At 47.3% G+C, this 21,357-nt stretch overlaps 1 protein-coding gene across 1 annotated transcript in view; it reads left to right on the top strand.

Annotated features, from left to right (window-relative positions):
* Fli1 (Fli-1 proto-oncogene, ETS transcription factor) overlaps positions 1 to 21,357 on the top strand; it is a 121,291-nt gene that overhangs the window by 49,234 nt on the left and 50,700 nt on the right. The window contains exon 2 of the mRNA XM_057768850.1: positions 16,044 to 16,255. Coding sequence (XP_057624833.1) covers positions 16,044 to 16,255 — 212 coding nt within the window. The remainder of the gene's footprint in view (positions 1 to 16,043; positions 16,256 to 21,357) is intronic.

The raw sequence follows: 21,357 nt of genomic DNA, 5'->3' as shown, positions 1-21,357 counted from the left end.
CCTTTTCAAGACCAGCAGGCATGAAGTGAAAGGTTCCAAGCAAACAGGGCTGTAGGGTTACCGCACTAACAGACTTTAGATTTAGATTCAAAACCCTGGGAGCGAGTTTGCAAGCCATCCACCTTGGTCCTTTAATGTTGTAGACAGATGAGGTGTTTTCCTATAGCAGGACTCATAAATAGCAATAAGATTATGTTTAGGGAGTGCCTACAACCTAATATGCCAGAGTTAGGAAACTATTATGAGATACTATTTGGTAACATCCTAAACATTTTTACCAAAGAGGAAACTGAGGCACAGACAGATTAAAAATTTGTATAAGGTCACAGGATTTTCATTCAGTAGGTGCAGAATTCAGATTCTGACACTCTGATGCTGACGGGAACATCCGAGATGACAGTTGCATGCTTCGCTCTAGCAGCCAGCACAGCAAGGGTCCTTTAGACACACTAACTCCAGGCAGTTCTTCAGAGGGTCGTCTATCATCGTGCCCATTCTATAGATGAAGAAGCAAGGCCCATAGGTAGTAAGTGGTAATAACCGTGTACAGAAAAGCCTAAGCAAAAATCTATTTCTGAATCACTTTCGATCTGGATATAGTGAGGTAGAATGGAAATGTATGTAAAACTACAAGGAAAAACATAACTTGGAGATCACAATGAAAGAAACAGTGCGACATAAAGAGATAAAGCACCAAATTGCTAGTGGAGATGGAGCATGTAGCAGGCCTTTGGCCACGTGAGAGGTTGCTACGGTGTCGGGAAGTGGGCTGGAAAGATGAGCAGTTTGTGACTGGATTGGCTTTGACTAGACGGAGGGGATGGCCAAGACAACTGGATGAGGGGAAAGCTGGATCCAGCACAAGGGAGGAAAACTGCTTCTCACCCTAGTGTTTACAGATACCCAACGAGCAGACAATGTGCCAGGCATCCACCTAAAGGTGACGAGTGTCAGCAGAGGGGCAGGGAGTTCTGGTATCTGAGAGGAGTGTTTTAAACTGGACATCAGGAGGCGGAAGAAGCAAGAGAGATGGAATGAGAACACAAGACAGGTGAGGCTAACGAGGACCAGGACAAACAGCACAGTAGATGGGCAGAGGCCCTGAGCTGCTTAGCCAGGCCAGAAACGGCCCTCCTCAGACACCACCTCCTTCCACTCCTCCCATCCACAGAGTTTTTGCCACATGTTGCCGTAACAATATGGTAACCATATGCCCCGGGGCCACAGAAAAACTAAACACCTTGGATAGAATGCTTCATCCAGATGTGCTAGCTAGAAATACTGCACCCTCAGGACTCAAAGCCGAGCTGCTCCCCACTTGATGGGCATGAGGTCACCAAGTCTGCCTCCCAGCCGTGAATCATAGAAAAGAAACAGTCATGGAGACCTGGGAAGTGGATCCAGGAATCTCTCGTCTCCACACCTCAGGAGGAAATGAAGGAGCGTGGAGTCTCTGTGCCTGCTCTGCCCATCAAGCTGAAATGACCATCTCCCAGCTCAGCCTATTGGCTCAAACCTCCCTATTGGTCAGTGTGAGCAGGAAGCCTATCTTCATGGGGTTGCCTCTGCTTTCCTCCTCCTTCTCGGTCAGTGGTTCCCAGCATTCCTAAGGTTGTGACCCCTTAATACAGTTCCTCATGTTGTGGTGACCCCAACCATAAAATTATTTCAGTGCTATTTCATGAGTGTAGTTTTGCTGCTCTTATAAATTTTATTGTAAGTATCTGATAGGCAGCCCCTATGGGGTCTGAGACCAGCTGGTTGTGAACCCCTGTTGTATGCAGTTCCTCAAGGACTGGTGGGGGGACGGGGGCAGAGGTCCCCTCATGTGGATGTTTTCCCCAGGGCTTCCGGTGATTCTGAGGTCGCTGTTAGCCATGGTAACTGCCGCATGAGAAAAACTGAAGGATCAGGCTATGACTTTTGAGAAAAAAACCTCAAATTGTTGTTTGACAAGAGCACTCAGTGGCTTTGCATTGGAAATAGCCACAGGAGGTGGCTGTCTTTGAAAGAGAGGACCAGGCCAGGATGGAGAGTCATGGTCAAGGCTTTCTGAAATGTGCTTAAAGCACAGAAGGCAAGATGTCAGTCTGTGGAAGAAGTGTTGGGTGAGCGAAAGCATGTCTCTGCCCTACCCATCATGCTCTACGACTTTTATTCATCAGGATAATAGGTTGTCTGCCCACTAGGTGCTGGGAAATGCTTTAGCCACAAAGGGAGAAGCAGAAGAGGGAGGCTGGTACTGCCCTGCTCTTTGGGGCGCTGATGGTATCAGAATCAGTATATGCACAGCAAGAAAGTTCCCATGACCCCAGGAGTCAAAGAAATACCTCAAGGGCACCAGCCACCTATGATTTCTCCTCTCCCCAATGCTTAGGCAAATTGACAGGAAGTATGTCACTTCCCTGAAGGACAAGCATCTGTCTGTCCCTGGGGAGGGAGCAGACTTTCAGATTTACATGGCCTCCTCATCTCCTTCCCTGGTCATTGAGGGTCTTCGGGTATCTCTTTGGGCCTTGATTGAGGTCCCGGTCCAACTGCCAGGTAGAACTCTTACAGACTAAGCCTCGGGAATTTCTTAAAGGCCTGTCTCTCAAGGGAAGGGGCAGGAAAGCTCAGGACCTCTGTCCTGGCTCCAGGCTTCTATGTTTCTCTGTCATCTTCTCAGTCAGAGGAATCCAGACTGTGATATGGGAAGCTCTGCGGTCGTGCTTACGAGTTTCAACTTTGTGTGGTCAGGGAAACCGGAGCATTTGACATCATCAAAACACATTAAGATAGCTCACAAGCTCCATAAACCAAGAGGACAGGTAACCTGCCCAAAGCCCCTCAACCAATACAGCTTTACACCATCCTGACTGGTAACTGGTGCCTTTAGTTAGGATACATTTCTTTTCTTTTGGTTTTTTGAGACAGAGTTTCTCTGTGTAACAGCCCTGGCTATCCTGGATCTCACTTTGTAGACCAGGCTGGCCTCGAACTCACTGAGATCCGCCTGCCTTTGCCTCCCAAGTGCCGGGATTAAAGATGTGCACCACCACAGTCGCACTTAGAGCACATTTTAAATACAGCAGCTAGCAAAACCAGGAAAGGAGTATGGGACTTTTCTTCCTTGCGCCTTCTCCATAATCTTGACTGCAGCAAACATGGCCAGGGCTGCTATGCGGGAGACAGGCTGCTCCTGGCTCACCTTCTCCATCCTCGGCCAAATCTCTGCTGTCAGGAAACTATTTTCCAGGTCAGGGACACATTCACACCTCTTGATGTTTGTGGGACGCACACCCCAAAACCCTGCACTCTGTTTTGGAGCAAGGTTCTAGAAGATCCACAGTCCTCCGAGAAGGGACTGAGAGAGGAGGGACTCAACCAGGGGAAAGTGTCTTGGTCTGTCTTCCATCACTATAACTAAAAACCAGGATTGGGTGACTTATGAACAATAAAGGTTACTTTCCTCATGGTGCTAGAGGCCTTTATGCCCAAGAGCATGACGTCAGCATCTGCCGGGGTCTGATGAGAACACTTACTGTGGGAGTTCTAAATTATGAGTTGGTGTGGGCAACTAATGAGACAGGGTCTTTCTTCCTTTACTGATAAAATCATTAATCCAATCACAAGGGCCCCACCCTCAAGACCTCATGTACTCCAGACTGCTCTGTAGAACCCTTACCTCCATATACAATTAAAATATGCCTTTGGGGTCAAGTTTCAGCATGAGTTTGGTGGAGAAAAACGAGTCCACCAGTATTTCATGTGACTGGTACTGCCACCTGCAGAAATCAGGCAGAACAGAGTCCTACAGCAAGTAGAAACCATGTGTCTGCTGTGTCTCAGTTGCCTCCGAAGGGCAGCTCACCTGAGCTAGGCTGACCTGTGGTCCCTGGCTCTGCTCTTGACTGACTTTGTCTTCTATCATCACCTCCTGTGGCATCTTAAGTTTTGGGTTTTTTTTTTTTTTTAACCCTTTCTGGTACCAGGCCTGGCAGCATGGGGGAGAGCATTTCCAAGCTCTTAGCCCCAGTCAGTCAACAGCCTACCTTCACTCTACCCAGTCCGGTGGCAACATGGGGTCTACCTTAGGTCACCTCTACTTCGGTATCTGAAGGGACTGTCCCCAGATGGTTAGACTGGAGAATATAAACTCAACAGAACTTTACCAAGACCCCTGTCTCCACTGTTCTCTAAAAATAGCAGATAGAAATCTGCATGGTCAGATTCATTGAGATGAACTAGAAAGCAGGGATTAGGGAGAGAGCTGAGTCGATAGCTGATTGCTTTACAAGGGTGAGGACCCAAGTTCGGTTCCCCAGCACCCGTATTAAACCCAGATGAGGAAGTGTGTGTTCTATAGCCCTAACTCTGGAAATACAGAGACAGGAGGATTCCTGGAGCTCACTAGCCAGCCAGTCTTTCCAAACTGGTGAGTGTCAGATCGAAAGGGGAGAGGAGAAAGATTATGATCAAAATATATTGCGTGGAAAAGATTTAATTAAAAAAATGGGAATGAACAAGGAAGAAACCTGACATCAACCTCTGGCTGCCACATATGTATGCACATCAACACACACATACATCGTGTGCATGTGTATGGTGGGGAGAGAAACAGAAAGTGAAGCCGTAGTGTGAAAAATCCTCTTCTGGGGACACAGAAAAGTCTCCTATCCCCCTCCTGTGAGTTTCCACGCTCAGCACTTTTTCTCTTCAGTGCTACGATCATCCTCTGTGGGAGGAGAGTTGGACTTTGATCTTTAGAAATGCCCTTTAAATGTGGTTACAGTCAAAAAAGTGACGGTGAAAACTCAGAGTGAACAGGCAAAGGCATCCACCCACCCATGAGAGACCTGGAGGAGCATCTGATGGGAGGCAGAGTTAGTCCAAGGCCTGGGCGCTGGGTCCTGTAGTGTGGCATGTTCCAAGAGGCCTCAGGGATCCTGACCTGTGAAGCCACTGAGGCCCATCCTCTTAGTGTATTAAGAAACAATCTTTTCATCTACAAGGAATCCTTTTGTCACTGGGATCTTATTCCCCACCTTTCTCTGGGTCATCCACTGCAAAAGTCCCTCCCCACTAAGTGGCAATTTGAGATAGGGAGACTGTCTTCATGTGCTCTATACTGCTCCAACACAATGCCACAAGCTGCCTACTCTAATAAAAAGATATTTATTTGGCTCAAGAGTTCTGCAGATGGGAGGATGTAAGGCCAAGGGACCACTAGTGAGGGCTTCTTGTGCTTTTCTCACAGGGTGAAAGACGGAAAGTGGAGAAAGGTGGAGGGGGTGGACAAGAGTGGAGGACCAAAGAGAGAGACAGAGAGAGAAGTACTTATGAGGAAGAAGAGCTGAACTGGGTGCCCTTGTGACTAAACCACTTTTAGGGATGGTAACAGTAGTCTATTCCTGAAGGCAGGGACCACGGGAGACACATTCACACCATGGCAAAAGAGAAAGATCTCAGAGGGGCGGGGGGGGGGCGGGGGAGGGGAGGTGAGCAAGAAGATGACTCAAGGCAAGCCAAGCTTCTCGAGGCTCTGAGAACGGTTGGGTTCTGTGTGTGTGTGTGTGTGTGTGTGTGTGTGTGTGTGTGTGTGTGTGTCCTGGGACAAGAGAGGGCAAACTGGAAATGGCTGAAGAGCATATGATCCCTCGGCCTGGCAACTAGAGCAAATTCAAGAGTTAAGACACTTCAGACAAGTCTTGTGTCGCCTTAAGCCTTGCTTTCCTTCTCAGTACCATGAGACTCCCAAGTCACACCTTGAAGGTCCATGGTTGCAATTCTCTTGGAAATGAATCAAATAATACCGATTTCAGTTTTACTTTTTAAAAACAGATCTCGCCAAGTGACCTAGACCAGCTCCTCAAACGCTGAGTCCTTCTAACCTTAGTGTCCCAAATGTTGGGACACAGGAGTGGGCCACCGCACCTGGCTCTTTAGCCGTCTAGTCTAAAGACATGGTCTTTGTTTGCTTGGTGTTTTGCTTCATGGTACTGGAGATAAGTCTAGGAGTGGACCAGCTTAGGTGAGCCCTGTGCTTCTGTGCTATGGCCACAGCTGCTTCCTCCCTGATGGAGAATAACTCTACAACACAGTCATCAAGGGAGCTTACCCTACATTGATTCCCTTTCACTGTGTTAACCTAGACTACTCTCTGTGCCTCAGTTTCTCCACCCTCTCAGTCATAGTGCTAACTCCTGCTGTGTCACAACCCATAGTAAAAGGATACTCACACCCAATATTCTCTGAGTATGCGTTCTCTTGCCACCGATTAGCCATAGAACATTTCCAATCACTATGGCTGCATAAAAGGAGGAGTGCCAGACCTGGTGGCACAGGACTCAGGAGCCACACCCACTCTATTTAATGGTTTGTGGTCACTTACAATCTGGAGGTTAATTCCAATTGGGAGCTGATGGCCTCAACGCCTCCCTGTGTGGATGTGTGGTCCTCTCCACACAGTTTTCGAACTACTTTGGCTGTCCTTGTAGCCTGGTGGTGACTCCCAAGAACTAACGCTCAGTGGGCAGAAGTGCTAGAGCTGTTCATAGTCTAGCCTCGGAGGTCAAGCAAGACCACTTCTCAGCCTCTAAAATCGGTGACTCGGCCACAAAGTTCTTTGTGGCTCCAAGGGTGCAGTGGTTAATCTTCACTGCCGTTTGGCTGATTTTGAGTCTCCATCAGAACATGTCTCTGGGTCTGTCTGTGAGGATGTTTCCAGAAAGGTTTAACTGATAAAGGAAGATCTACTTGAATATGGGTGGCACCATCCCATGGGCTGGGATTCCAGGGGACCAAACAACCTGGACAGTAGCAATTGTCATTCTTTGCCTCCTGACCATGAATGCAATGTGACCAGCCGCCTCATTTTCCTGCCACCATACCGTCCCCACCACGGTGAATGGGAACACCTCAAGCCATAAGTCAGAATAAGCCCCTTCCCTTTTAATTTGCTTGTGTCAAGTATTTTGGTTCCAGAAATGAGAAAAGTAGCTATTAGAGAAGAAAAGGAAAATAAAGACACTGTAAACACCAATGCGGCCATTTGGGGTAAAATACAACTAAGGCTCGCTAGCATGGCGACCAACAGGTGTTTCCGACTTTGTTCCTTATCCCACTTTCCATATTAAATTATCTTCTCATTCCCTTCCCCTTTGGGCCTCTAGGGGAGGGAAATAATGGGCAAGGAGTGGGCACGTGGCTAGTGACTAATGAGGAAAGGGAAACAGAAGGCTTGCCCTAGAACACAGCAGAGCCCCCTCTTGGAACTTCATTGTGCTTTGGAGAATCCCACTGCAGGCTGGAGTTTCTCCTGATGCAAAACAGTTCGCAAAGCAAAGAAGGCCGCTCAGCTCCGAAGAGAGTTGTCAGCATTTGGCATGCCCTTGGGTTGACAAGAGAAGGAAATTCATATTATTATGCAAAGAATGCAATAAAATGCCAAACCTCCTGTGTTCCCCACGGTGACCCTGAGTAGCTGAGTAGCGGATGTGCCAGAGATTAGCTTTGCCGAGCACTGGTCTGGGAGCTCCGTGGACTCACTGAACAGGGGTAGCCACAGGGAATTGGACGTTCCTTGTCCCCTTTACCTCCAGCAAAATTCATCAGACACTGAAACCGTCCTTACAAGATCCAGGGAAGGACAAAGGGAAGGAAGAGGGATGAGCCCATGGGAAATTCTGGCCTCTTTGCCCCATATCTTGTCCCTTCCCTCAGTTAGAAATGGAAATTCGGCTTAATGCAGGTGGAAATGGAAAAGAAAGGCATCTGGAGTTTGTCTTCTATCACAGGGACCCGTGAATCTTATTTCAATCCTCCTGTTCGTAGGATGATGTGTGATGAAAATTTCTTTGGAATGTTCCTGAATAGAGTGTGGAGACCATCAAGCACTCTGGATACTTTTCTTTGCCTCTCTAAAGCTTTGTCCATGTCTGCCTTAGCTAAGCTTTCTGGGGGATGGACTTGTTGGCTCATCATTCATCCTATGACAATATTTAGACCATGACCTTCATTCAACTGACACGGAAAGCAGCTGGTAATTTAGCTAAGGAAGACAAAAGCGAGATGTATTTATGAATGTGAGGGGAATAAACGTGTGTATGTACATATAGATGAGCACGTGTATCTATGTGACTAATCCCAAGAGACGTAAAATTTTATTAGTGAATCCGACACTTGCTTGGTTTCTTCTGGGATTTGCTGAGCCTGTGCTGTGTAAACAATGTAAATACAAACAGGTGCTAGCACCACTGTCTCCATTATGCTGGCCAAGGATACCCCCTCTCTTGGCTGTGAAGCTATTGAAAGAGTCTGGTCTCTGCCACCCAGAGGCCTCAACTCAAGCTGGAGAGATGGCACAGCATCCCTCACTTGGGAGGAGGAATGGAAATGCAGCATGGTGAAGCAGATTCTGTTTAGAAGATGAGCATATGCTTGTTTCAGATTCTAACAATTCTCTCACCTGCTAGGGCTTTAGCCTTTGAAACGAAACCTTCTGTTTGATGTCAGCTAAAAGAAAAACAAAAACAAACAAAAGAGAGAGTGCTGGTCTTTATTTCCAGTGACTCCTGAGCACCTGAGCTTGCATGCATGATTTAGTGGGAGTCCCCCCAAACATCCTGACAGGATTCGTAGGGTGCTTTCTTCTCCTTCACCTCAGTTAGAGCCAAGGCAGAGTTTGCCAGGAGCTCCTGGTCAGCACTGTGGGAGGTGGGGCTGAAAAATGGCAGTGCCCAAGCCAGTCAGAGAGAAGAGAGAGAGATACAGAGTGACAGAGTGAGAGAGAGAGAGAGAGAGAGAGAGAGAGAGAGAGAGAGAGAGAGAGAGATTCAAAAGGGAAGGTGCTATCAGAGAAACAAAATCCACCATGGCCAAAAGGAGAAGAAGATTTTTAAAAGTCTACCTTTACATGACCAATTTTTTTGCTCCAAAACAGGAACGAGGACGTGGGGAGAGAGCAAGTCTGAGGTCCACAGCTCATCCCAAATGACCACTCGACTTCCTCTGTATATTTTCTTTCTAAGGGATGTAAATAATAGCATAAGAATTGGGGCTAGTACTAGGAAAATGGCCATCCGTGGTCAACGAGTTGCATAAGGTTCAGATTTAGCTGCTTTGCATCCCAAACAAGCCTGCTGAGCTTTCCTCAAATACCTACTACCTAGTAAATTCATACAACAAGCGTGCGCTGCATGAGCCCTGGACAGGATCCTGAGGCCACCCTGGAAACAAGACAAAATGTGCCCTCTCTCGTGGCGCTCTCTTCCTAGTTCCTACATGGAGTTGGAACATTTTCAATGGTGCAAAGTTGATGAAAGTTGGTAAATCACAGTCAAATGATTTCTCATTCATCAATCAACTACCTCTCTGACTCGTTCACTCAAAGTCATCTTCTTAGTGCCTACCAGGTTCCAAGTTCCATTCTAGGCATAGGAGGGGAGACTTGAATGGGACATTGTGGGTCACCTATGGGTTTAAATGTAATAATTGGAAAATAAATAAGCTCACAAAGTCTGCGGGCAGTGATGGTTCATGATTATAGCCTTCTGGTATGAAGTACCTATGGGGATACAGGATGGCAGCAGCTGTGGCAGGGGACTATTGTAATACAGGAACCCTGGGAAGGAAATCCTTCTTTCCACCTTAAAGTGTCAGAGTGGGCTTCTCCAAGTGGGGACAAAATGCCCTGCACTGAAGGATACATTGAGGGCTAACCTAGGTTTAGACAAACTGTGCTTAGAGAAATACAGAAGGGAGTCTGAGGTTATATGGAGATAAATACCACCTATTTCCTGGAATAGGCAACAGCATCTCCAAGGCCTGATGTACTCTGCATTCTTCCGTGAGGAATTCCTCCTGGCACTCTGGAGCCAGCTCTCCACCTGAATTAGGATTCCCAGAGAAACAGGATCAATAGGAGAGTTGATGAGCAGATTATAATTAGGCTTATTGGGAGAATTATCTCACGTGACCATGGAGGCTTGGGACTTTCAAAACGCCCCATCTGCAAGCTGGAGAACAGGGCAGCTAGGGCTGTGGCTGAGCTCAGACACCCAAGTGCTACTATTGAAAGCCCTGCAGTCCCAAGGCCACATCTGGACATCTCTGATGTCTAAGGTCAGAAAATGGAAGGCTGTCCCAGATCCAAAAAGAAAAAGATAAGTAGCAAATTTGCCTCTCTCCTTGAACTATGGGCCTTCCGAGAAAAAAACACAAGGGGACAAGGAAGCAACTGCTCAGGCTCCATCTAATCCCCTCCATCCATCTATCCCCCCCTCCCCCCCACCACCTCCAACACAAACATGCTCAGGCCATCTCTTGGCACCAGCTTTAAACCTGAGTGCCGAACAGTGAAGAGATGACTAGGCGGTGTACCCAGATTCTGCTTTCATTTGCCGAACAGTGAAGAGATGAATAGGCGGTGTACCCAGATTCTGCTTTCCTTTACAGCCTACCAGGTCAGGGCTTGTAACATCCCCAAGCTACAGGTGAGAAACCAGGTTCCGGCAGTGTAAGGTCATGGCATGGGGACTGGAGGGACAACCGCCCTCGGATTGGTTGTTAGACCCTCTCTGACTCAAAGGACCCAGGGAGTGGCAGTGCTTCTGTGCCCAAGCGGAAGGCCTGGATTGAAATCCCATATCATCCTCTGATGCACGATTAATAGAAACTCAGAGACAGATGTTGGGGTTCAACCTGGAAAACACAAGAGAAAAGCAGTCGACCACTAGTTCTTACTTCAACTGCAGTCTGAAAATGGTGATCCTGCCTCCAGGAATCTCAGAATGAGACAGAGATGAGAGTTGCCTCCTCCCGTTTTATAATCCTCACTAGTTCTGGAATTAAAGGTGTGCACCACTACTGCCTGGTTTCTATGGCAAACTAGTGTGGCTACTGGGATTAAAGATGTGTGTCACTGAGGTTACCAGGATTAAAGGTGTGTGTCATTGCTGCCTGGTCTGTAAGGCTGGCCAGTGTGGCTGTTTTACTTTTCTGATCTTCAGGGAAACTTTATTTATTAAAATACAAATGAAATGCCACTACAGTCCTCATTTTCCATATGCAAGAACATGCTACGTCACTTCTCTTAATGTCCATTTTATCATCTGAAAAAACTTCAGAGATGAAAACAGATACTGCTGTCATATTGCTGCAAGGGCTGAATTAGATGTTTCATATAAACCTAATTTTCCAATGAGTAAGAGCTTTGCTAAATTGTCTGCTGTTTCTGTTTATTTCAATACTGTAAGACCCAGTTTATTAGAAGTGATATGGGAAGCATGCCTTATCCATACTAGGTAAGAAAGGCAGTCTTCATTGGGGCATATGGTTGTGTACATCCACTGGCTCCTGGCACCAACAGAGGATTGTGGGAAGGAAGTTTCTCTGGGCAAAAGCAGGTTGCCTGCCTCTCCCCTGCTTTGGCTCAGAGCTCAGCTTGCTACCACAGCAGTTCCTCTGAAAGAGCTCTAGGGAAAGGGGTCACCACAGGGTGCCGATGTGCTAGAACACTTAACAGCTTGGAATAGGGGCCAGGTGTCACCTGGGTGTACAGCTCTGGGGCTGAGGGACCAGCCCATCCTGACTTCTGAGGAACCAACTCCTGAGCCTGTTTGGAGCTTCCTCCTAGTGACCACTGTTGGGGTGACAAGAAATCTTAGAACTTAGCATCACACAGAAGTAGGAAACCCATTTTAAAGCAACATGGACTCAACAGGTCTTTTCAAGAATAACCTGTGTTTTCTGAATGCAATCATTGTTGTCCCAAGTCCATAGGAGAGGTAAACTTGTTAGAAGCCAGGAATGGTGGTGAACTCCCCCCAAAATGGTGGTGAACTCCCCCAGTGATGTTCTTATATCCAGTCTGTTGCACCAAAGACAGGTGTTACCAACATCTCACCAGATGGTGATGCTTATCCTTACAAAGAGTTTGAAGAACAATCAAGGGCTTTGAGTTTAGACATTGAAAACTTTAAAGCTCAAGTAAAGAGCTTTCTAGAAGGCACAGTAAATAGCATCCTTTGCTGATGAGGCAGAGCTGCAGGGAGAGCAGGAATGCCCTGGCACAGTGGCTCTCACCTGCCTGCTGCAGCAGCACCGTGGTACCTGCTCCGGCATCTCATTACCCACGGTGACTTCTGTCAGTCCCCAGTGGTGACACAAAGTTCTGCCACCGTCACCCAGCACCAATTCCTTTCTCTGCAATCTCCCTGTCTCCTGTTGCCGTCATTGATGCCCATTATCTCCAAGACAGTTTGGAGAGGACCCCTCTCTGTCACTGTCCCTCATGGAAGAGGCAGGACACTAAGGGCATGGTCTCTGGCTTGAATGACAAAGTGATGCTGTTTTCTTGCAGACATGGCAAGAATGTCCTGCACAATTGTAATTTTTCACGTGGGCCCTAAATCAGGTTGTTTGGGACCCCATCTTCCCAAATATGTTAATGTATTGCCGTTGACAACTTATCCTAACTAGGTTGACTTTCAGATTCAGTCCAAAAGCCAGACGAGAAGCAAAACAACTTTTTTCTTTATTCTCTCTCTTTCTAGGCTGATTCATGCACACAGTCTGTTCTCCACACTAAAGATAAATCCCTTTGTCTACCAATGATTGCAAATAGAATCAGTCCCCCCAGTGTGTATGTGCACATATGCATGTGGAGTGTTTGTGTGTGTGTCTGTTTGTTTGTATGTCTGTGTGTGTGCCTGTGTGTCTGTGTATCTGTGGGTGTGTCTGTGTATCTGTGTGTCTATATGTCTGTGTGTGCTTCTGTATGTGTGTCTGTATATTTATGTGTCTGTTCATCTGTGTATCTGTGTATATGTCTGTGTGTCTGTGTATCTGTGTGTCTGTGTCTGTGTGTCTGTGTATCTGTGTGTCTGTGTTTGTGTGTCTATGTATCTGTGTGTCTGTGTATCTGTGTGTGTTTGTGTATCTGTGTCTGTGTGTCTGTGTATCTGTGCATCTGTCTGAGCATCTGTGTATTTGTGTGTCTTTCTGTGTGTCTGTGTATCTTTGTGTCTGTGTGTGTCTGTTTATGTTAAAAACTCCAGAAACTCAGGACATTTTCAGGAAAGTTTGCACTGCTAAAGAAAAAGAGCCCAGTGAAAGCAGTTGGAACTACACATAGGCTGTAGCAAGAAGTTACAAATCACATGACAGAGAGGGCAGGGCTGAGCTCTTGAAAAGTAAGTGACTGAGCATAGATTTTCCCTGGTAGAAATACAGAGAGTTCTCGGAGGAAGAATGTCTGTGGCCAAACTGTATTCACAGCCTTGGGAGGAACTGGGTCTGGCCTGAGAATAGACACCAGGGACTGGCGGAGGGAAGAGGGTAAGAGCACGGTGAGGGAAGACAGATCTGTGCACATGGAGCTGCCTAGGAACAAGGGTCAGAAGTATGGGCGTCTGGGGACAAATCAGGGCACTCACTCCCTTCCTGTGACGTTACCTCCTAACTAAAGTCACCTGTGATTGGAGCTATATTTTAAAGGAAATTTTTATTCTAAAATGAATTCCAACTGGTTTCATGCCCTTTCTGCTCTTGCATCCTGTCCCACAATGCCTTGATATGTTTCTTCTTACCACACACTTCACTTCCTTAAGAAGCCTCAGAAAGTTCTGCCTCCCAAGCCTTAGCTCCCTATTTGTTCCCTGGTGCGAGCTCTTTGCTGTGTGTCCTGGTTGCACCATTTGTGTGTCCCGCATTTCCTGCTTCTGACCTCCTTGTTTTTAAGGCAGTAATGATGGGGACCAACAGGTCTTCACAGAGCACCCTGTGTCTGCTTCTGCCTCTCAGGTCTCCAGGGTTCTGCTGGAGCTCCCAAGTCAGAGCAGTGATTAGCCAGGGGTGGAGCCTGCTCTCCACAGCAGACACTTGCTTCTGGCATCAAAACTGGGGCTTGGTCTGCATTTTTATTATCAAAGTAGACTGATGAAACTTGGGTAATACCCAAGTGATGGCAAAGATTCATACTCAGCCCTCTGTAAAGTCATAACTTCATTTTTCTTTCAACTTGCAGCTGTACACTAGATGCCAAGGTAGAAGTTTAAATTTGTTTGGGACACGAATCTAGAGCATCACCTTCACTGAAATGAAGAGTGGATCTAATAACCAAAATACAAATGGTCCCCAGAGCCACAGCCTTCACCTGAACGTTACACGGGGCCAGCAGGTGAAAACAGAAGGGTCCCAGCTCACATTAGGTCTGAATGAAAGACAACCAGGCATACGAAGCGTATTTGACTTAGAGAACACCATCCAGGCCGAGATATGAATTATGGAGGGAAAGTGGGCAAACCTCAAGACTTAAAAAGGTTTCATCATTTATTATTCCGTTCTTTAGTAAAGGCAGGGTTGCCATAGCAACACACTACAGGCTGAGTGGCTTGAACAACATAAATTTATTTTCTCAAAGTTCTCGAAACTGGAAACTCACGGTCAGAGTGCCGGCAGGGCTGACTTCCTCTGAGGCTTCTTGTTCTGGCTTACAGATAATCATTTTTCCAATGCCCCTCGTGTGGTCAGTCCTCCAATATACAGCCATCCTTGGGGTCTTTGCGTGTCCAAATCTCTTATTATAATGAGAGAGTCAATTGGATGTAGAGCCTGCCTTCATGTTCTCTTTTTGACTTCATCATATCCTTAAAAGCCTTATGGTAGAGCCATAACCTAAGGGGGTCGGTCATGTGAATTTGAGAGGAAGCAGAATCCGGTATGAAGCAAGAGTCCAACCGAAGTGTTATTTGAATGCTAATGGTTATCCTTGCTAGTATCTCTGGAGTATTGCTCTGTGCTTGACTTTGCTGTAACTATTTCCCATATATTCCTCTTTTTCACAAGTAGATTTCATGTAATAGGATGTTTAGATGTTGAGGCATTTATAGACTACTACCATTTCTTCTGGAACATGATCAGCTTTTGTCTGTGCCTTCCTTGGCTCTGTAAATGTACTCCAGACCATGACCTTGGATCCCTGTTACTAAATCTAATTTGGAGTAATTGGGGGCTCTTGTCTCCAAGCTTTGGTGGGCACACAGTCTTTTTTTTTTTTTTTTTTTTTTTTGGTTTTTCGAGACAGGGTTTCTCTGTGGCTTTGGAGCCTGTCCTGGAACTAGCTCTTGTAGACCAGGCTGGTCTCGAACTCACAGAGATCCGCCTGCCTCTGCCTCCCGAGTGCTGGGATTAAAGGCGTGCGCCACCATCGCCCGGCTGGGCACACAGTCTTTGGGAAGAGTAAGGCTGCTTTTCTCAGCCCACTACCAAAAGCCTCACCTTAACCGGGTGAGGAGACGGTGTGAGCTGGAAGACCACAGTCTCTTTCTGAGACCTTACACTGACTGCCTCTTCTATACATCTGAGCTTTCTCCTGGGTTACGTAGCTGAAAATCAACTCTCAGATCTGCAGGGCATGCTCATACCTCAGAGCAAGACCTCAGCACACCACTGTGTTCCAACCAATCACTTGGACCAGAACTATCCATTTAATCCACCTAGCAATTCAGCAAAGGAGTTACTCTCGCTTACCTATGAGGACAGTGAAACTGACCTTGCTGAAGTTCTGGCTTCCCTGACTCCCTTGTGTGGCTCAGATCTCGACAACCTCTCACGTGGCTCTACCTGGCCCCCCTTGTGAAGTAAACACTCATTTTCATCTCCACCAGCAACTTGAATATCCTACACAGTTAGTAAGCTATGTTGCTGCCTGTCTGGCAATCAGAACCCACACTTGTACCATCTGCTCCACTACTGTGCTAAGCCTCCCATCTCTGCTCTCTCTTATGAGGCTCCTAGCCTGCACACTCAACAAGGGCACCTTTTTTTAGGATTCTTCCATGCCACTGCTCAGACACCTTTTGTCCCAAAGTCACCTACAAATGAACTCCTTAAACTGACATAGGGGTAAGCCTGCCCCTAACACCATGAAGCCATCCAACATCGGCAATTGCTACGTCATGACTGGGCAGTCCCACGTCACTGGGGACATCTTAGAGTAGGGGTGCCATGAGCCTGGGTGAAAAGTGACATTAAACTTTGTCTCTTCTCCCTGCTTGCAGGAGGCTCTGTCGGTGGTGAGTGACGACCAGTCCCTCTTTGATTCAGCATACGGAGCGGCAGCCCATCTCCCCAAGGCAGACATGACTGCTTCGGGGAGTCCTGACTACGGGCAGCCCCACAAAATCAACCCACTGCCACCACAGCAGGAGTGGATCAACCAGCCAGTCAGGGTCAACGTCAAGCGGGAGTATGACCACATGAACGGATCTCGGTAAGCATGTCGGAGCTGACCTTCATGCTGCTGGGGAAGCATGAGGACAATTCCCCCCAGGCCGCCCTGGCAGACAGGAAGTAGGAGATGGCACTCTGGGCTGACCTGGGAGTGTGTGTCAATTCCTTGTCCGTGTGGCAAGTGAGGTCATTGAGTGGGACAAGATTCAGGAAGCCAGTCTGGCTCTCAGGGTCCAGGTGTAGCCCACAGAAGCCAAGTTGGGGTCAGGCTCCAAGACCCCATGGTAGATACTCAGGAATGCATGTTTAGTGTCAGGCTCTGGGTCAAGTCCGGCCCCTCGGGGGAAGTAACAGCAGTAAAGTGCCCTTTCTGCGCCATTGAGGATGTTTAGCCTCTCTGGGCACGACTCACAAGAGTGAAGATGACCCAACCATTCTTCTAGAGAAAGTGCTGAAGTGGTAAGGAAGATGGATGCGTGCAGGAAGCAAGCCTCATACGTCGGAAGTGCGTGGGAGGGGTGTTAGGAAAGGTGTCCGGGCCAGGCAGGGATTCACTTATGGAATGGGGAGGAGAATCCAGAGACAGGAAAACTACCGAAGCAAGAAACACAAACCCGTGGACAGTTGGCGCGGGCTTCAGGACCTGACTCTACATTTTGGCTAAGCTGTCTAAATTCATCTGAGTACCACCTTCATCTTGTCTAAACCAGAGCCAGGACACCTGTCTTTTCAGAGGTTTAGTGAGTGTGCTGTCATAGGGAAAGGAGCAGGGCAGCGTCTGTGACTCCAAAATGCCCAACAATGTCGGTGACCACTATACACAGAGACACAAAGGGGAACCTTTAGCCTTCTTCATTGCCTGATAATTCCCGGTGGATCCCCAGGTAATCCACTCAGCCTGAGGCAAAGGGACAAGAAATTTTTTAAAAAAAGAGAGAGAAAGAAGGCCTTGGCAGATAGGGTGAGAAGCCAGCACATTCCATGGGCTGAGGCTGGCCTTCAGTACTGGCATGACACCAAACAGCCTCAGAGCAATGAGTGGGGCTGTGAAGTAACTAACAATCATTGTCTGCAAGGATTGGGGACAGGAGAGGCAGAAAGATAAGAAGCTTCTAAAATAGCCCAGATTTTAAAAAATCAAAGTTCTGGGGTAGGGAGACAGCAATGATTACAGAAATTGAGGAGAGACGCATAAGAGGCAGATCAAAGGGGCAAGGACCAGAGTTTACACTTAATTAACAGTGGAGCAAAGCAGGTGAGAGAAGAGAACAGAGGCTACTGGGTCTGGACATTTGAAAGGTGGGTGCAGTCAGCAGCCCCAGGCAGGTGGGGAGAGGTGGTGCCTTGGGGGACATCGCTGTGTCCTTTAGGAACCTCTCTGAACAAGTGGTATGACCTCTAGATGAAAATGTCTCCTGGGTTTTGGAAGCCAAAGCCCATAGGATTTGGGCCTGGAATTGGGGCTTAGGTATCAACTCCAGGAGGCTTAAATGTGAAAGTGAGTCACGGAAGGCGGGAGCGGGCTGGTGGGGCTGCAGGGAGGGAGTTCCTCCTTGCAGCTGTCTCTGAGCTGCCTTCCAGAATCCTCAGTCCTGCTACCCTTCTATCCCATTTAACTAAAACCAGGAAGTGAAACCTCGGCCACCCTTCCAGGGTGCAGAGTCTCTGAGCTTGCAGCCCTCCATAGTGCTTCTCTTTGCATAATGGCGATTATGCCATGATTCCTGTAGGTCCAGTCTCAGAGTAGTTTATCAGGTACCTTTATGCACAGTCTTGTATCGCTTGCTCTCTGTCACTCTCCTAGGAGGCCAATATTCTAACCTTGTGACTATGTAGAAAGGAAACCAAAAGAGACCACACTGCCACCAGTCCAGGCTTTCTGGTTCCTTAGGCGTCTTCCTGCTACTCCCTCTCCACCTGTGCGTCATGGTCCCACACTATGATCCCATTCTGCCAGCACCCTCTGGTGATGAAGCCAGTACAGAAATGTCTCACAAACTGCCTAGGTCGCAGGGTGCTCCTGCTCCTTATTGAAAACCCAGATCCCAGTGTTGGAGCATCCATGGCCTTGCTGCAGCCTGTATCAAACTACTAGTGTTTGCCAAGCCTATATAGCTTGGGCCACTGCAGAGGCATCCCATGCCCCCTTTTCCCCTTACCTTCCCATGGTCTAGTCTCCTGACAGGCAACAGTGAAGGTCAGCCTTTTATAAGAATAACCTTCTTTCTCAAAACCCTTCAGCATCTTATAACAGAACCTAAAGTCCTTAGCCGAGTACCACTGCCCATCCATATTCTCCCTGGCTCCATTCCTCCCTTTCTCTCCTCCATCACACAAGACTCTAGCTGTTCCTGGATACACTAACACACCACTAACTCAGCTTAACTTGCCCAGGTTCCTTCTTTTCCAGAATATTCCTACTCCATTTATACATACGGTTCTCTCTGGCCTTTGCCTGAGAGCCCTCCAGCCTAAAACAGAATAGAGTTCTTGTCTCTACCCTGACTAGCATGTGGGCAGGGAGCAGAGCTCTTGTAGATTTTAAGGAAAAGGCTAAGTGAGGCACAGGAAAGCCGACCAAAGTCAGATTGACTCTTCAAGGTCATGTCATGTAGGTAGAAGTTGGGTCTCCCTTTCCTGAAACATCTGGCATGTGTTTTAGATTCGCTCAGATTTTGCAATGCTTCTACACATAGCGAGATATCTTGCAGATGGGGCTTGTGTCTAAACCTGATAGTCACTAATGCACCTGTGCTCACCACCCAGCAGTGAAGTTAGAGTCCTGTGTATTTGCTTTGAACTGTTGCTTCTCTGGTGAAATCAGGTATGGGATTTTCTACCTATGGCCTCATGCTGATACCCAAATTTTTCAGACTTTAGAACATTTGAGGAACAGATTCCCTTAGGGAAGACTTCCCACTGTTATCAATGCCCAGGCTGAGTTAGCCTGTGGATTTGAAGCACAGATGGGTGCTAAGAAGTCAGCATCTCTAAGCTCACTGTCCCCTTCCCTGCTTCCTGAGGACTCCTAGACCCTCCAGGATAGTGTTCCAAAGCACAGAAAATCCTGCAAGTAAACAAACTTTCCGGACCCACTTTTTGGGGTCTTACCTGGCTTTGATCACACAGACGCCGGCTAGAGGAAGCCTGTCTAAGTGCCTCCGTAAGCTGGGTGAATATTTCCCTGGCTCTGGTTGTACAAAATAACATGAACTGGTCCCCCTTGTTTTGGCTCAGCAGGTGACCGAGGAGGTTCAGAACGACTAAAATAGTCTCACGTCTTCTGCAGAAGCAGAAGCTGGAGGCAGCTAGGTAGGCACAGCCACGGTCTGCACCTAATCATATCCTCAAAGCACTCACATGAAGGACGGTAGAAAGCCAGGGTCAGAGACTGTCAGAAAGATGCTTTTATTTAAGAGGAGGCCATGCCTCGCCTTGACTTATTGTTACTTAACTATGCGAAAGAGATGGCACATACAGACACCAGGTTTGGTGGTTTGTACCTGTAATCCCAGTGGTTGAGGATGTGGATCGCCAAGGATCCTTGGACACACAGCCTGGCCTACTGGGAAAGCTGCAGATTCTATATCACAAAATGGTAAATGATTCCCGAAAAACAACACCCAAAGATGTCCTTTGATCTCCAGAGGCATGCACAGTAGTTCAGAAACGCATGCATATACAAATACATACAGGAGAGACAGAGAGAGAGAGAGAGGGAGAGAGAGAGAGAGAGAGAGAGAGAGAGAGAGAGAGGAAAAGAAATGAGATGAATCCACAGATGGTAGTCCATTTAAATTACCCATCCTGAATACTGCACTTCTCTTATTTTCTAAGTAACACCATCAACAGTACTTGGTTTGTCGCATATTGTGCTTATATTTTCCCCCTTACCCTCTATCATTCCATTTGCTTTCCCTCCGAACCCCTCTGTCAGAAGAAGTAGTGTCTCGTGGGCACCTCCTCTATCAGGGAATGAAGGCTGAAGGGTCCAGACTTTCACCAGTATCCACTGCTGCTGTGTGTTTGTGATTTCAATAGCCATGTTGTATCTGTGTGTCAGCATTTTATGGCAGTCCTCCTCCCCCTCCCTCAGCTCTTCATCCCGTCTTCTCAGTGTTCTATAGGCTTAGCATGTGTGTGCTATAGATGTCCCACTTAAAGGAGTCGAGAGCTCAGCAGTCACTTCTCAGCAATTGATGAGATACACGTCTTGCACTAACAGTCATTCTCTGTACAAAGCTTTTCTGTTCTAGACTGGGAGCAGCACAAGTCTATGGATACAAACACAAATGTTTAAATTGGACAACATGGCCATTTAGGGAAACAACAGCCTTATGTTCTTATTGGGTCCATGATGCCACCAGCCTCAGGTTTTTGACCAGGTTGATGTTACCAGATGTGTATCTCCTGTCAGGCAATAGGCTTGCAATCACAGAGTGACTGTTACCCACCGTAAAGTCATGCCACTATTGTATCAGCAAGCATGACTCATAGCAGAATGAGACCATTGATACATGTTCTCCCTCAAGAGCCAGCATAGAACCTTATAGCAACACAAATGCCAGCCAGCAGGGAGAACATTCCTAACTCAATTCTAGCTCTATTTCTTTGTGCCCTGTGACCAAAACAAGTGCCATATTCAGCAATAGGGTCATACCTTCCATTTCTGTGGAGTACTAAGACCTGAATATGATATGATCATTTTCCGAAAGCTCGTTTATCATAACACAAAACTGTAGGAGAGGGCCAATGAGATTGTTTAATGGGGAAAAGTACCTGCCACCATGCCTGAAGACCTGAGTTCTGCCCCCAGAACATACATGAGAGAACCAACTCCTTCCACTTGCCCTCTGGTTTCCATACCCGTGCCAAGGCATGTATGCATCCATACATGGATGTATACACACGCACAGCCACACAAAATAAGTTTTTAGATGTAGAGGAGGATGTACAAATGCTCTAAATTTCCAACAAGAAAACAAAGCAGAGCCAACAGCTTGGGAGTTCTTGGCTTATGGGATAGGCCTGCATCTGACGCCTAGAACTCTAATGCAGTACTCACTCACTAGCCCTGAGCACTGGCACTGTGGCTAGACTGTGACTGAGATGTACTACGATGTAATATATACAATGGATTTA

This window comes from Chionomys nivalis, chromosome 4, assembly GCF_950005125.1.
Source record: "Chionomys nivalis chromosome 4, mChiNiv1.1, whole genome shotgun sequence".
Lineage (NCBI taxonomy): Eukaryota > Metazoa > Chordata > Mammalia > Rodentia > Cricetidae > Chionomys > Chionomys nivalis.
Note: the sequence above shows the minus strand (reverse complement) of the source record. Positions and strands in the feature narration are given on the sequence as shown.